Source organism: Canis lupus, chromosome 17, assembly GCF_003254725.2.
Source record: "Canis lupus dingo isolate Sandy chromosome 17, ASM325472v2, whole genome shotgun sequence".
NCBI lineage: Eukaryota > Metazoa > Chordata > Mammalia > Carnivora > Canidae > Canis > Canis lupus.
The window spans coordinates 35,618,077-35,633,498 of record NC_064259.1 but is presented as its reverse complement, the minus strand read 5'-3'; the positions used below and the strand labels follow the sequence as shown (position 1 = coordinate 35,633,498).

Genomic DNA, 15,422 nt, shown 5'->3' with positions numbered 1-15,422 from the left:
TCAGAACATAACAGGGAAATGTTGAAAGGGAGAGAGAGACAGAGACAGAGACAAAAGGCCTTCAGATAAAACTTCAGGCCTTCAGGTTTTTTTGCAGAAAAAAACCTCTACTTTTGTTTTCAGAATCAACACGGAGGGTGAGCAGGGGATTTTAACTTCTTGTCAATTAGCAGTTTGGGCAGTTCTAGCCTCCTGCCCATTGAGATGTGGTAAAGGGTGTAGAGCTGGCCCACAGGGGACTTGCATGCTCGGCAAGGTGCCACGGCTCGCTGTCTGGTCCCCTAGCCTGGTCTTGGCTCAAGTGGCCCATTCCAGAGAGCAAACAGAACACGCCACATGCCACCCGCCCCCGGCTCCGTGCCCATGTCTGGGAGACGACAGGAGCTCACAGGGCCCAAGTTCTCTTCCGGGCAGACAAGTACTAGTTCTCTGTGACTAAGGCTCTGCCTGAGTACTAGGACCACAGCACCATCAGAGGGACAGCTTTTGGACAGAGAGGGGGACTTCTGCTTCTCTAACACAAATCCTCATTTCAGCCCCCTCTGTTACCTCCTCACTGAAGGTCTTCAGCCTCTTGCTTTCTGGCCACACCCCCATATTTTGTTCTTTACTCTCTGCTCCCACCCACTCTGGGTCTTTTTCCCCAGTATATCATGGCCAGGGAAGTGACCCTCAAGTGACCCTGGGTCTGAGGGTCACTCTCTGGCTGTCCCTTCATTTGCCTCCTACTGTCTACCCAGCAAAGGTCAAGTGCTGTAACACAGCATTCAGCACACCCCACGACCCTGTTCAGCCCACTTTTTCAAAACTCAGTTTTGTTTCCTGGCATTCTCCCCTTCTGGTAGAACAGGGGCCTTGCCATTCCCTGAACAAGGCCTTCACTTTGTCACCTTCACCTTTGTCCACACTGTAGCCTCCTCCCAGAATGCACTGCCATACTTCTAACATTAGGATCCTATTAATACTTCAAGACCCAGTACCGAGGGAACCTCTGGAAGCCATCTCAGAGTACTGTGATGTCTGCAAGCTCCCTGTACCTCTCATGGGCTCATCACATTCCACACGTATGAGGGCACATGTACTCATATCTTATTTTTCTCCTACACTGAGAAGGGTCATATATCATCCTAGCCCAAAGTCTTGCAAGCAGGAGGTCCTGAAAACTGTATAAGCAAATAAACTGCCAAGTATTTCCTGCCCACTCCTTTGAAATCTGTAGGAGCTGTGCCCGAAGAGGGGAGAGCATGGAGAGCATGGTGTAGCAGAGACTACATCTTTCTAGCAGGCAGCATGTCAGTTTGGCCAGGCGCTGGTTGGGGATGGCAGTAGGTCCTCCCTGCCATCTTGGAATCCTTAACCATAGTCTAAGCCATGGGAGTGACATGTGGATGACTGCTGCCAAGGGCTAAATGTGGGCACTTCCTGTAGGGAGCAGGGGCAGGCCGTGGGACAGGGCAAATCCTGTCTGCAGTGTCTAGGCCTTGGGAAGCAAGTGGCTCCCCTTTCTCCATGCCAGTGACATCACATGCCCATCTGATCTTCCTTCTCAGGGCTCTTCCCTGTCTGTGAAGCTGGTTATAAAAGAGAGCCAGCTGTGACCTCTGGCTCAGGTCTGGCACACAGTCACAAGAGGAAGCAGGCACACTTGTCACTGACTTCCCAGAGAGAGTCCTTTCAGCCTGGGCCAAACGTGACCATTCACTCAGCAAAAGATAAAAGCATAGCTCTAAGGAACCCCTCTCTCCGGAACTTGCAATCTTTCCATGGGTGGAGAGGCTGCCTACCCTCAGATAGATGGGGTACTCTCTTGCTAATTCAATGTGGCTCTCACCTCACCATGGCCAATGGGTGCTTACTAAGGTGTACACCAGTGGTGGCCACTATTTCCATATCTTCTCCCTGGCAGACAGCCTTCCCCATGGGACTGCCCCATCCACTGCAGATCCCTTATTGTAAAGATAACTCCAACCATGACACTCAGCTGGAGGTCACACTCAACCCCCTCACTGATCCACAAAGAGAATAGAAGTTGACAAGTTTTGGAAAAGCAAGAGCTGTGGACTCCAGATATAGCATTTCAATCAGGAAGATAATAGACATGATGGCTGTGAGCAATTGCCTGGGGTATGGCATCAACTCCAGTGTTCCATTTTGAGGGGTTTGTCTCTCAATTTAACATAATGCCATGCTCAGAACTTGGGTATCTCTATGTCCTCAGGCCTCTCTGCCATTCCCCATTGTAGGGTCTTACTCACAGGCCCCAGATTCCCCCCACACTGTACATGTCCAGGCTGGATTTGGTCCTATCTGCTCTAACTTGGTGCCAGACAGCCTAGCCCTCTCTGTACAATCCTTATGCTTCCTCCTACCTCACCCTTTGCCTCTCATCACTCTCAAGGTTCTGTAGATTATTTCCCTGTAACATCTCCAGAATGACTCCCCGGCCCCTACCAGTCCTGCCACCAATGCTTCTCAGTTTGTATCCTCATAGCTGTGTGCTGGACACCCTGGCCTGGCCTCCCTTGGTCACAATTCACCTCCAAATCACAGCTGCATACTCTTCCTACAGCCCCAATCTGGTCATGCCTTCCCCTGTTCCACATCTTTCCCAGAGCCCCACTGACTGTGGAGGTTGACAGTGAAACCTCCCAGACTAGGCCTATGAAGGCCCTGTGGGATCCCGACTCTTGTTGCCAAAGTGTACCCTGCACTGCAGACACACCAAATCACAAGTGCTCTCCCAAATCATCTATGAATTTCATGCTTCTCATTCTGCTCTTCCTTCTGCTTATAATGTCCTTTCCACCTTTGTAATATAGGTAAATCTTACCCATCCTTCAAAAGGCAAGGTCTCAAATGCTAACTGCCTTGCCAAGCACTTCATAGGGAGCCATGTGAACCCCATACTTAAGTATCTCCCAAGTTCTCCCAGAGCATCTGGTCTATGGAGACTGTCATTCCAGCTCTGACTAATGCTCCTTGAGAGCAGGGGCCATTCCCTACTGGATATTGCATCTCCAGAACTTAACATAGTTCCTGGGCCACGGTAGGCCTTCAACACATTGGATGAGGAGGGGTGAAAAAGGAGTGAAGGAAGAGGGCTCTACATCCATACTGTTTCTGAATGACAATGGAGTAGATGCTGGACTCAGGTAGGGCAGGACTAGATTTTAAATGCTTGTTCTTCATGGGACTGAGTTTGAGAGACAGAGCAAGGTTCCACTTTCATGGGACATCCCGCCATTTTGTCCCACAGTCTGAAGCAATACCTTCATCCTATTCCTTAGGAACACAGTCTTCATGTTCCTTGCAAGAATGACTAAAGCAAACCAAAGTCAAGTCCTCACAGCTTTAGCTGGTCCTGTGAAGCTGGGACTTGAGGCATCTCTGGTGCATAGATCAGAACCCGAGTGTCTCCTTAATCAACTGCTGACAGAAGCTTTTTGTGTCAATTATCAGAAAAATTCAACCATCTGTCCATAGCCCAGAATGGATTTGCATAAAATTTAATTTGTCTTAAACTTCTCAGGAATGAAGAACTATAAAATGTGCACAAGACAAGGAACTTTAATGTTATTGTATCCAGAAAGTGCATTACATAATAAGAAATAGCTATTTCTAACATTATAAAAAGTCATTTTTTCTTCCATGTTATGTTTTTGTGACTAGCTTACTTTCTGGTTCATGCACTTTGACCCTCGAGATCACAGCAAGAAGTGGTTAGACGCCATCTATCTCTACCACATGAACTTGTTATTCCACTCTTGGGCACAGAATACTTTTCACCTATAATTATAGAAATCTGGGGGGATTTCTTTATTTTCCAGGCTTCCAATTAAGAGAGATTTCCAAGTGCTTTTTCAGTGGAAAAAAAAAAAGTTACAATAAAAAGCTTCCTCCATCTCTACTTACCCTGATGTTAAATAAACTTTCCCTGGTGGGTTTTCAATGTCCACTTTGATAAGCAAATTAGGAATCCTACATGTCAGTAAAGGAAGGTGAATATTCTGATGAAAACCTTGCTGTTAGTTATCTTGTAATCACTTCCCTATCTAACACTCTAGGCCACTTTAAGTATATATTACAACTTGTTACTTGATTATATCTCAGGATCGAATGCTGCATTTTTTCCTCTTCAGTTCTCACATTTCTGAGTAAAAGCCATCATTTTCAAGTTAATAGGGCATTATGTTTTCTCTGCAAATAAAATCCCATAACTCTCAAGCAAAGAGAGAGGTAAATTCATTAAGAGGAGACACAGCACTATTTTTCCTCCTGACATTTGGGATCTACAATAGGTTAAAAATGATATTTTTATCTCTGGTGATTTATCAAACTCCAGATTCCATAAAAGATAAACAGATGCACTAAGAAAAGGATATATCATCTTAATGTTTCATTGTGACACTTTTGGTATCTGAAGAGCATGTATATTAAAGATCTCCCCTCCAAAAACTCAATAGTTCCTATGATTTATACAGTTATTTCTTGTTTTTAAAACACATTGAAGTGAGAACATGCCAAGAGACACCTTAAAAAAATGGTCACATTTGAAACATACAGATTATTTATAGACAAGAAAAAAAAAAAAAAAAAAAAACCCTGAGAGCTGAAAGAAAATCTGGTTGTCAACAGACAGTTGCTTTTTCTATGTTTTTTTCTGAGTTCATTTTGGTTTTTGTGTGGGTGGCTCATGTGAACTCAAAGGTTATTTGCTAAATGTTTTGTGAGATTAGAACATGTTGTCCTTTAAAATCTAAATTTAAATTTATGTTTGTTGCAAATATGTTTCACTTTAGAATATGGGATCATATTTTTAAAATAGAAAATCATACCTAGAACTGCTGTGATCAGACAAGGGTTCCTTGTGTGATGCTCCTATTTTTATTCACAGTTTAGAAGGTATTATTCTTAATCATATTCCTAGCAGGAAAACTCACAGTACAGAGTTCGGCAGTAAAAATGGTTTCTTTTTTACTTTTGTGTTGCTTTCACCTGCCAGTTTGGGTACTAATTAATCTTATTTTGAAACTACTTAGGTGCCAGAAGCTGTAAAGTCAGTGTGTACTGCATATCAGATCTTTGTAGTACAAATATAAAGTACATTTTTTAATTATAGGATGGGGAAAAAAGGAGACCCTCACCACCAGCACGTTTAAGGTGGGGAGGGCTTCTTTTTTGTGCCTCTTTAGCAATGCTGAGTAACCAGATTCAGATCCAAGCAGCATGTATGGGTCTCACAAGGTGGGCAGTCAGCTGGGATTTGAATCCTCCTTCTGCTGTGTGACACTGGGCAACTTACTTCATCTCTCTGTGCTTAGTTTCCTCAGATGGAAATTGGATAGACAGTGGGCCCTTCCTCACTGCTTCAGTTGAGGGATTAATTAATATTCCCGCCACAACATTTTGCACAGGGCTGGAAACTGAGCCCTCCCTACATGTTAGCTGTCCTCATGATTATAGGACCCTAGTGCTTCCTCACATGATTTTTCATTTAATCCCCACAGAAAATCTGTGAGATAGAAAATATAAGATGCACTACTTGGAGACAAACTTGGTAAGAGTAGTGAAAAAGCAGTACAGGCCAACTTTAACATAGGAAAGTATGTGTTAAATAAATATACAAAGAAAAATCTCCAAACGTTCAAGAAGGCTGTGACTCCCAGCCTCTGGTGTTTATCTGTGGGAAGGAAAGCCCTTGGAGGGTTGGTGGTGGGAGGGTTTCCCTCAATATCTGATGCCTAGAAAGCTCTGACTGAGCAGTGCTTTAGGGTTAGCCAGCCTGAGGGCGAAGTCCTAGCTCCACAGCTTAGCTGGATGTGATCCTAGGCAATTGGTTTCTCCTCTGAGCCAGTTTCTCAATGGCCTCTGTCAGCATGTCTGGAGATGGAAGAAATGACAATGGCTCTGGTACAGGGGAAGGCTTCAACAGATGGAGGCTGCAGTGATCCTTATAGTCGGCCAAGATGCTGGCGCTCCAGGGATAAGTGACATTTTATTAGCATCTGGGTAAGGTACTGCAGCTAAATTCTGTTCATAATAGTCTTCTCCACAGAACAGATATTAGCCAAGAGTTAGATTTTGCTTTTTCCACGTGTCCCCTTCTTCCCAGTGCAACAGAATCCTCAGGTCATTTGTCATAAAACGATTTCATAAGTTGTCACCTCCTTCAAAGAAGGGTTAGCAGAGTCCTCTCAAGATGGCTTTCTTAGTGACACAGTCCCAAGGGGGTGATTCGGGGCCTCAGGGGCTCAGACTTCTAGCAAGGCCAGTGTGACAGCATTTCTTGGGTGAACAGTACTTGGGGTCTCTGGGTTGGGCTTATCCAAACTGCAGATTTACTTATGGGGCCATGTGGAGAAGGCAAGGATGGGTGGGTTGTAGGCGGGGGGCGGGGTGGAAAAACCCCAGCATTTTAATGACAGGAGCAACCTTTATGATGCTGAAGAACTCTTCTGTGGATTCACAGAAGCCTGGGAGCCACGCTTCATCTCCCCCAGCTTCCCAGACGGGAAAGGCTAGGAATGTGGTATGATGCTGGGCAGTCTGCATCGTAGAACTTTCTCTTCCTGTGTCCATTTGCTCATGAAACCAGTGCTGCATGCTCTGCCAAGGGTTGGCATACAGCAACGCTTCAAATTCAGTCGCATTTCTTCTTCTTTTCTTTTTTGTAAGAGCCACCATCTACATTAGCCCAAAGTAGCCCTATGCTCCTACTTAAAATGGTCTCCATTTCATTGGGTGCCTCCCTCAGCAAGAGCCTCCACTCTCATCTCTGTGCCTTGGAGCAATCTTGTGCCGGCTCAGGGAAGGCGAGGTCTCACTTCCTTTTCTCCAGGTTTGTTGCCACTGCCTGGCATTCCAGACAGCCCCTCTCTGCCATCCCAGACTTTGGGCTTTAGAGACCTGGCACCTCCTGCAGAGGAGGTCATGTGCTCTGAAGTGGGGGGGGGGCCCTCAACTCCACTGAAATTTTTGCTCTCAGGAGCTAATGGGTCTAATGTTCAGCCGTGTGATCTGGACAGAGGGAACAAAGCTGGAGATGGTCCTTCTCTTCCCCAGTGTTGGGGTTGCCAAGATGCTGATGCAAATTGTGCCTGCCCATTCTTGGCTCTCTAGATGCCCTCACCTGCTTCTACCACCTACATATTTAAGGGGTGTTAGATATAGAGGAAGGCCAGCATCGGGGGCAGCAGTACCCAAAGCTCCTCCCTCCCATCTCTGACCACCTGTCAGGGTGCACTAGGACTGCTTCTAAAGATCATCCTACTCAGAGGGTCCCTATGGGGAAAAAAAGGCACACAGGTTGTCCCAGCCAACACAATACCTGTGGTACCTCTCCTCCTTCCCCACCTGCCAGACCTCCATCTCCAGCAACAGTAGCAAAACACACTGGAGAATTCTGTATTTGAATAAGATGTGTTGATTTTCAACTTTGGTTCCACCCCAGGGGGGCAGGTTTGCTCTTCAAGTGCAGAGGATTTAGGGTGTTGGGGCACTTCTGTCGTTGAGTGTAAGGCGAGTGACAAGGACCTAAATTCACACGGATTCCTGGAAGAAGTTATGGCATTTTATTTTTCTGAGCTGGAATAATGAAATGCACATTCAGTGAGGTGGTAAGTATATTCCCACAGTTCCCTGGAAGATGAATGCCAAAGCTAAAATGAAATCAAGGTGAATGTAGTTTGTTTAAAGACTAGCCCCATTAACAATGGTGACAAAAAGTGCTGATCCCACGAAGAATACTGGAACAAGCACTCGCGGATAAAATACCGAAATAATGCTTTAATAACACATATGATCACATTTTTATTAACAAAGGAAGTCTTGTTTGGAAACAAATCATCCCTGAGAGAAGTCTGAAGTTAACCCTCTGATAGACAGCCACACTATTTATATATTCTAATCATAATTACAATGTGCTCTTAATGAGAACATTCTAAATTATTAGTCATGTTAGTAAGAACCAGGAAAAGGACTTCTGTAGCATAATGAGAACACTTTACAGGCTTAGAGAAGGGAAAAACCAAGAGACAGTTCTGCATGGAGCTGGAGAGTGGTAGATGTAATTTATGTAATAAAAGTGCTTAGTTTCTCTTTTTTGTTTAGGAATCGGTACACCCTTAGGGGTTCAGACAGCACTGTGCTTCAGAACTGCTCTTTCTAGGGCAAGATAAAAATGTGTATCACAGAAAAATAACAATTTATCATTGTAATGGTTACATCCCACTTCAGAAACCACTAGAGACTGCTTAACATTTTTATTTCAAACATGGCTTTCCCAAGTCTTGAGGTGACAACGGATACTGATGCCAGGAGGCATTTTTTCCATTTGTTCCTAATAAAAATGGCTAGATTCTGAGTTCATTTTCATCTGGGGTGACGTTAAGGTCTGTGCTTTCGCGGACTGATCCTTCCCTTCTCTCCTTTGTGCTCTTTCTTTGAAAGTCTCCAAAGGCAACATCTGGACCGGGTCACCGAAGACAGATGGGCTCCTTCTACTTCTTCTCCCATCCCCTGGGGACCTCTGGCAGAGGCGCAGCACGCTATTTAAATGTAATGATATGCCGACTGCATTGTCCTTGCGCACTGAGCGCTGGCGCATTCCTACCATGAGAGCCCATCCTGTGTCTGTTCAGGTCTCCTCATTACGATGGCTTTCTCTATCTCCAAACATTCCTGGGATTTCTAGATGCTGTCATTGAACTAATTCTTATTATTTTTAATCTGTCACTTTATACAGGCAAAAAGTCTTCCTCTGACACCGAAGGGGGCCAATTTCCTGAAAATGATCACTTTTGCTACTGTGGTTATTAACCGATAAGAGGCAGGGAGTCAATTTAGATTTATTTTGTGCTGCAGCAATATTAAATTTTTGATGTTTCCTGCCAGTGTTAGACTTCCTAGTCTTACAAGTTAGACTGGAACCTAACTTGCCTAATTGTTCTCTTGTTTTCACTCTTAACAAACAAGGATCTAAATGTTCCACTTCAGTAATGGCAATGAAGGTTTTCATAGAGTAGTAATTAACAGTGGTAAAAAATGTTTATTGAACCCTAACTATGGATCCAGTGCTAAGATAAGGGCTTTTGAGTATATTCTCAATAGCCCCATGAGGTAAATATCACCTTATCTCCATTTTATAAATGAAGATGAGACTAAAGCTCAGAGAGGTTGATTAATTCACTCACAGTCACACAGCAGGGTAGAGGTAAATAAAGCCTCTGCATTCAGTTAACCTGACTCTGGAGCCCAAGTTCCCAACCCTCACGCTAAACTTAATTATGCTCTCAACAGATGGGATGAGTGGTTCAAGGTGTAATGGTCAGTGTTTCCAAGGCAAAGGCGTGAGTTCAGTGATTCTTTGATGGCCCCCTTTCGAATTTAATCCCATCTCTTAATGTTTAGAAGTGTTTCACCTGGGGTTCCACATGGTTCCTGTTCATGTCCTGGGAAGGGTAATATCTGCAGCCAGTCCACAGAGGAACAGAGGGAGGAGCCCATGCATCTCTGAGTGCAAAGCCATAAATGTCTATGCAGAGTAAAGAAGGTGGCCTGGGACGTAACTGCCATCAGTAAAGGTGCCTCGTGTGCTGCTCTATATCCCAAGTATGTTTTAGCCCCATCAACAAATCAGAAAAAATAACCCACCAACAGAGAAGTGGTTTCTATAAATTCCTTAGGGAGTGAAGCTGGTGCTGAGCACACCAGGACAGTCCAGGAAGCAGAAAACCTGTGGTCTCCAGGACCCAGCCTCGGTGGCAGGCAGGCCAGCACAGACACTCAGATGCTCCTCCAAGAGTTGTCCGGACAGCCCAACCTTCTGCAACATTATGACTGTAACTAAATTCCACATGGAGATTTCCCCACAGGACGGAGCCTGTATGGATGATTTAGCAAATTGGGGTTTCATTCGTAATGAATAAACTGGCATTCTGGTTTATAGAGCTGTCACCTTTGAGTTTGATTAAGGGGAGGCAATTCCCCTGAGCTTCATATGCTGTGGATGTGCAGACCAATGAAAATTTCTGGATGCACAGATGAGGGAACGAAATCCCATGCCCCTGTGGGGAGGGAATCTTTCGCTCTTCCTCTGCCCCTCTGAGACCCACTCTGTGATCCTCCTTTCACTCCCCGGGGAGAAGGGGCAAATCAATTCAAGTCTGGGGTGCTAATGAGGCTGTGGTTATAAAAGAATGTGGTCGCTGTGTAGAAAGGCTGCTCCTTGGGTGTGATGCCCTCAGACCCCATGAGGAACCTGTGCTCCTGGCACATTCACTCGCATATTCTTATTCCTGTCCATACTCTTGAGCAATGTGTCATGAGGCTCACCAGGTCCCAAGCACTGGACCGTGCCTTGAGGGAGAAGAGAGGCCAGGCTCAGTCTACTCACCCCAATATGGCTCTTGTCAGCTCTCAGGGAGGGGCCTGGGCAGCCCCACAGTGATAAATAACATGGCTCTCTGCTCTCTTGCTACTGCCTGGTTGGGGAAGGAGGGTGGTGGCCAGGCTGTGAGGTGGGGTGGGATGTAGGCACTTCAGGGTGGCTGGCTTGACTCCTAACAGAACCCCTCCAGGAATTCCACCCCATAAGATGGTGCCCTGAGGACACACCAGGATTGGAAGCTGGGCCCCAGAGCTATGATGGGACCAAATCTGACCCTGCCTTCCCAGGGCCAGCAGTAAACTTGGTGTGATGGAAAACCCCACATGGCAAACAAGCACAGCAAAAGCCTTTTTCTTTTAAGACAACCCCCCCACTCCCCGCCATGCAGTAAGAGTATACGATGAATGAACGAATGATTCTTGATGCTACACAAAATGTTCAAGGATAATTTGTCATGTCTTGATAGATCTTACTTTGTTTTCAAAGTTTCATTTTATTTTATGTGATTTGGGTTTGTTGAGGTCAAAATGGACACTCAGGCTTTTCTCAGTGTTGGCACTCCTGACATCTAGGCAGGATAACTCTGTGCTATGGGTGCTGTCCACAGCCTGTGGGGTGTTCAGCAGCATCCCTGGCCTCTATCTTCCAGCAATCTCTGCTGGGTTGTGCCAACAAACAATGTCTCCAAACATCATTAAATGTTCCCAGGAGGGTGCAATCACCTCTGGTTGAGAGCCACAGCTTTAAAAGGCTGAACCAGTTTCTCACTAATTCGAGGATTTGGTTTAAGCAGTTAGCTGCAGTACTTGATATTCTTCGGTCAGCGATCCTATTAAAACACCCTCCCTTTATCTGTGTGTGCACCCTCTGGTTTGTTTGCTTGGGAATGGCAGTCCCTATTGGGCAGAGGGCCTCTGCTGAGAGGGCCACCACTTGCCAGCTGGCTCTTAACAAGCCAGCGCTCTTGGCAGCTGTCGGGTAGTGTTAGATGCCCTTTTCCTGGAGTTTAGCATTGGGTTTTGTGGGTGTCATTTAGTCAGTGTCCTTGGTAAGTTGGGGGTTAAGTTATTTTGGGCCTCTACATTCAACACAGGGCTCTGACTGGTATGGGGACTGTCCTTCGTCTGCAGTCTTATTCCCAGATAACTTGCAGCCCTCCTAGCTGCCCAAGTACAAACATTCAATGAGAGCCAACTGACCTCTGTGAATGTGTGCCAGAGACAAGGAGGCAACATGATGAAGACACGAGTTCCAGGCACTGAAAAAGTCCTCTTTTTTGGTCATCACCTGTCAAATCGACAGAATAAAAATAACTACTGGTGATCTCCTCAGAGAAGAGAACTCAGAAGCAAGGCAGATGACAAATGTGCACATTTTTAGTACAACCGTAAGCCTGGGTATGTTGCAAGGCTGGCCTCTACGCCCCACAGAAGCTATTTGTTAGATGAAGAAATGCCGTAAATGTACTGAGTCCAGTTCACATGTTTATGGCGATTCCCCGCCCATATCAAACACGGCCACTGCCAGCTGCCAATTCTTGAGATGTAACAGGCATTCAGGAAACAATGTGAAGGGGAGAGTGCAGCGACAGATAAAGTGACACTGTGTTAATTGGGCCACTCACCGCCTGAAGATCTGTGAATACCAGAACTAATTCCATAACTCTAATCTGCAGCAAAACTAACCTGCCCTCACTCCCCTCGCCCTTCCATCGTAGGCAGGTACATCATCTTCAAGCTGTTTCTTAAATGCCTGCGAGGTCTTCAGAACTGGCTTCCGGCAGTGGCCACGTCTGATGTGCGTGAGGGGCTCACACCAGCACGCGCAGTTCGCTCACAGCAACGCCACGTTATCCATCCATCTGACGGGTCCCCTTAGCAGGCCTACTCTGTGTAAGATGGTCTTTCAATCACTCTAATGAAGGGAGTTGTTTTGCTGCATTTTTTTTTTTTTTTTTTTTGTTAGTTGGCCAGAAGTGAGGCACTATATCTGGGAGAAGATAAGAATGAAGAAAATGCACAAAGAGAAAGACGCCAAATCACGAAGCTGGCAGTTAGTCATTTAGGTGGAGCTAAGGGCAGATTTTTATCTGACCAGAGAGAGTGTTAAATTTGTCACTTCTGACTTTTCTGCTTCTTCTTGCCTTTTTTTGTTTTGTTTTGTTTTGTTTCAAAAACCTAACAGTTTGATATTTAAATTTTCAGCACTTTGGCCAAAGAAATAACACTCAGAAAGTTGGATTCTGTGCATCTGCTTCCCATTTGTTTTAAATTCACACACCGGGCTCTATGGTTGGAAAGTAACCTGCCTCCTGCAGCTCCATAGCTCCTGCAGAGCCTGGAGGACTGGCTTTGTCAAAGTCCTCCTACAACAGAGTGCTTTGTGTTGCAGTGGAAAAACAGCACTGCGGAAAGCCTCTACTCATGTATAATTTAGCATGATTACCTGGGGCAGCAGGCACAGTTTGGAGGACCATGTCACACATGTCTTGGAGTCCCCACCTAATTGGGGCATCTCATGACAGTCAAGGGAGAGGATGACATCTGTATTGCTCCCTGAATCAATATCCCTCTGTACTGGTATTGAAATGACAGCTGAAAAGGTGTGGGAGAGAATGCCATTCCCAAGGAACAGGCTATAGAACATCTTTGGCAGAGGTGAGGACAAGACCTGGCCAAACACTCCTGTCTCAAAGCTCTACCCACCACACTGTAGATGGAAACGCTGGGAAATCCATGCTGGAGCCTGGTGGACAGGCTCTCCTAAACATGTGTAGGCTGCCCTCCACAATTGTATGGGAAGGAGAGTGGAAGGGTAAGATATTGTACAGATGTGTCCAAACAGAACTGAGGGGACTCTTAAATTTTTAAAAAACTGAGCATATACAGTGGAGTCTTTTACTGGACAGATCTAGAGAGAACCAGCAACAGACAATTGGCTGGACAAGGTAGACCCTGTATGAGGATGGGACTTCAGATGAGAAAATGCTAGAGGACCCTTTACAAAACTTGCTATAACCCTCAAAAAGTATAAGACAGGGGATCCCTGGGTGGCTCAGTGGTTCAGCACCTGCCTTTGACCCAGGGCGTGATCCTGGAGTCCCGGGATCGAGTCCCACATCGGGCTCCCTGCATGGAGCCTGTTTCTCCCTCTGCCTGTGTCTCTGCCTCTCTCCACCCCCTCCCTCTCTGTGTGTGTGTGTGTGTGTCTATCATGAATAAATAAATAAAATCTTTTTTTTTTCAAAAAGTATAAGACAAAAAAAAAAAAAAAAGGCCATTTCAAGTTTTCAAGTTAAGGAGAAAGGTCCTTGAAGGCCTGCCAACCTGCTCCTAAGTGCTTTTCCTTATATGTCAGCATCACAGTGCTGCAGCAGAACCCACATGGGCAGGTTGTAAGTAACCTTATCCCCGCTGGCAACTGTCCCCTTGCACCCCACTCCAGATAGGAAGGCTGGCATGACTCACCCTCCAGTGAAGGATGGGACCCATGACTTGGAACATGTTGAGAGAAAGGCAGATGCCCAGGAAAGTGACAGACTGACTGAGAATTGGCAAGAAATAATAGACTGAAGTCAATTGGGAGCTGCACAGTGGTCCACACAGCCAGGTGGGGCAGCCCGGAACAGTGTGTGGGCTCACTATAAAGTGATCAAAACAAGCAGATCAGAAGGTCAAACTCTGGTTCAACCTTTAGGTGCAGACTCAATGTGAACTCTGGAGTGTCAATGCCCACAATTGTAACCCAGCTGATAATTGCCTATGCGATGTACAATATTTTTAAATGTTATTATTGCACCAACAATATCCAAAATCAAGTATCTAACTCTCTCTCCTTACAAAACCTTAATAGGAGGTTTTCGGAGATTCTGGATTTCTTTGAAATGGATGGCTGTTCTTTCCTTCAAGAAGTAAACCTGCTACTGAAAAGTTGTGTGACTTAGCCTTATGCAAACTAAAGCCTTCTTAAATGCACCAGACAACAGACACTGTTTTAAGCTCTTAATTGCATTTGCTCATTGAGTCTTCAGAAGCCCTTGAGGTAGGAATTGCTGATATCTTTTGATATCTTCATTTTGCAGGTGGAAAACTGACACAAGTTGAGGAATTTGCCCCAGGTTGCAGAGCTGGATTGGGACCAGGCGCCGAGGCTTCTGAGCCCATGTTTCTAACCACAGGCTACACTGCCTCCCAATGGACTAATGGGGAGTTGGTTCCCTGGCAACACCTGTCCCCCCCAAATGCAGTTTATAAAGATGCATTGTCACACACGGTCATGTGTAACCTGAACCATATTCCGCACTTAAAACCTCTAATGGAAATGAATGCTTATTTCCTAATAAATCATCACACAATTAAAACAGGGCTGAGACCATAAAGAAACCCATTAGCCTCCCTTTTGATGGATGCCCATGTCCATTCTCCCTTCTTTTCTAGAAATACTCCCAATAGCTTTGGGCAGCAATATATCCAATTAAAAATACTTATCTCCCTACAGAGGATCTACCAAAAAACCTCAGCTAACATCACACTTAATAGTAAAGACTGAGTGCTTTCCTCTCTATGATTGGGAGGATGAGGATGTTTGTCATCACTTCTACTTGTTGTTCTGAAGATTCCAGCCAGGACAATAAGGCAAGAAAAATAAATTAAAGGTGTGAGATTGGAAAGGAATAAGTAAAATTGGCTTCATCCAAAAAAACATATGATTTTCTATGTAAAAAATCCTAAGGAATGTATCACAAACCTACTAAACCTAATTAACAAATTAAGCAGCAAACTCACAGGATGCAAGATTTTGAAAAAAAAAATCGATTGAATTTCTATATTCTAGTAATAAACAATTTGGACCTGAAATAAAAATACCATTGTAATAGCATCAAAACTATGAAATACTCACAGATACATTGTACACAGCACACGCAATATCTGTACACAGAAAGGAAAAAACATCACAGAAAGAAATTGAAAAGGAGCACACAAATGAAGAGAGAGCTCTACTGTGCTCATGGGCCAGAAAACTCTACATTGCTAAG

At 45.0% G+C, this 15,422-nt stretch overlaps 1 protein-coding gene across 4 annotated transcripts in view; it reads right to left on the bottom strand.

The window, feature by feature from the left end:
* Nucleotides 1-15,422, bottom strand: part of ACOXL (acyl-CoA oxidase like) — a 347,270-nt gene that overhangs the window by 64,564 nt on the left and 267,284 nt on the right. For all 4 annotated transcript variants that reach the window (XM_049095680.1, XM_049095681.1, XM_025453977.3 and 1 more), the window contains one exon: nucleotides 11,587-11,674. In XM_049095680.1, coding sequence (XP_048951637.1) covers nucleotides 11,587-11,674 — 88 coding nt within the window. The remainder of the gene's footprint in view (nucleotides 1-11,586; nucleotides 11,675-15,422) is intronic.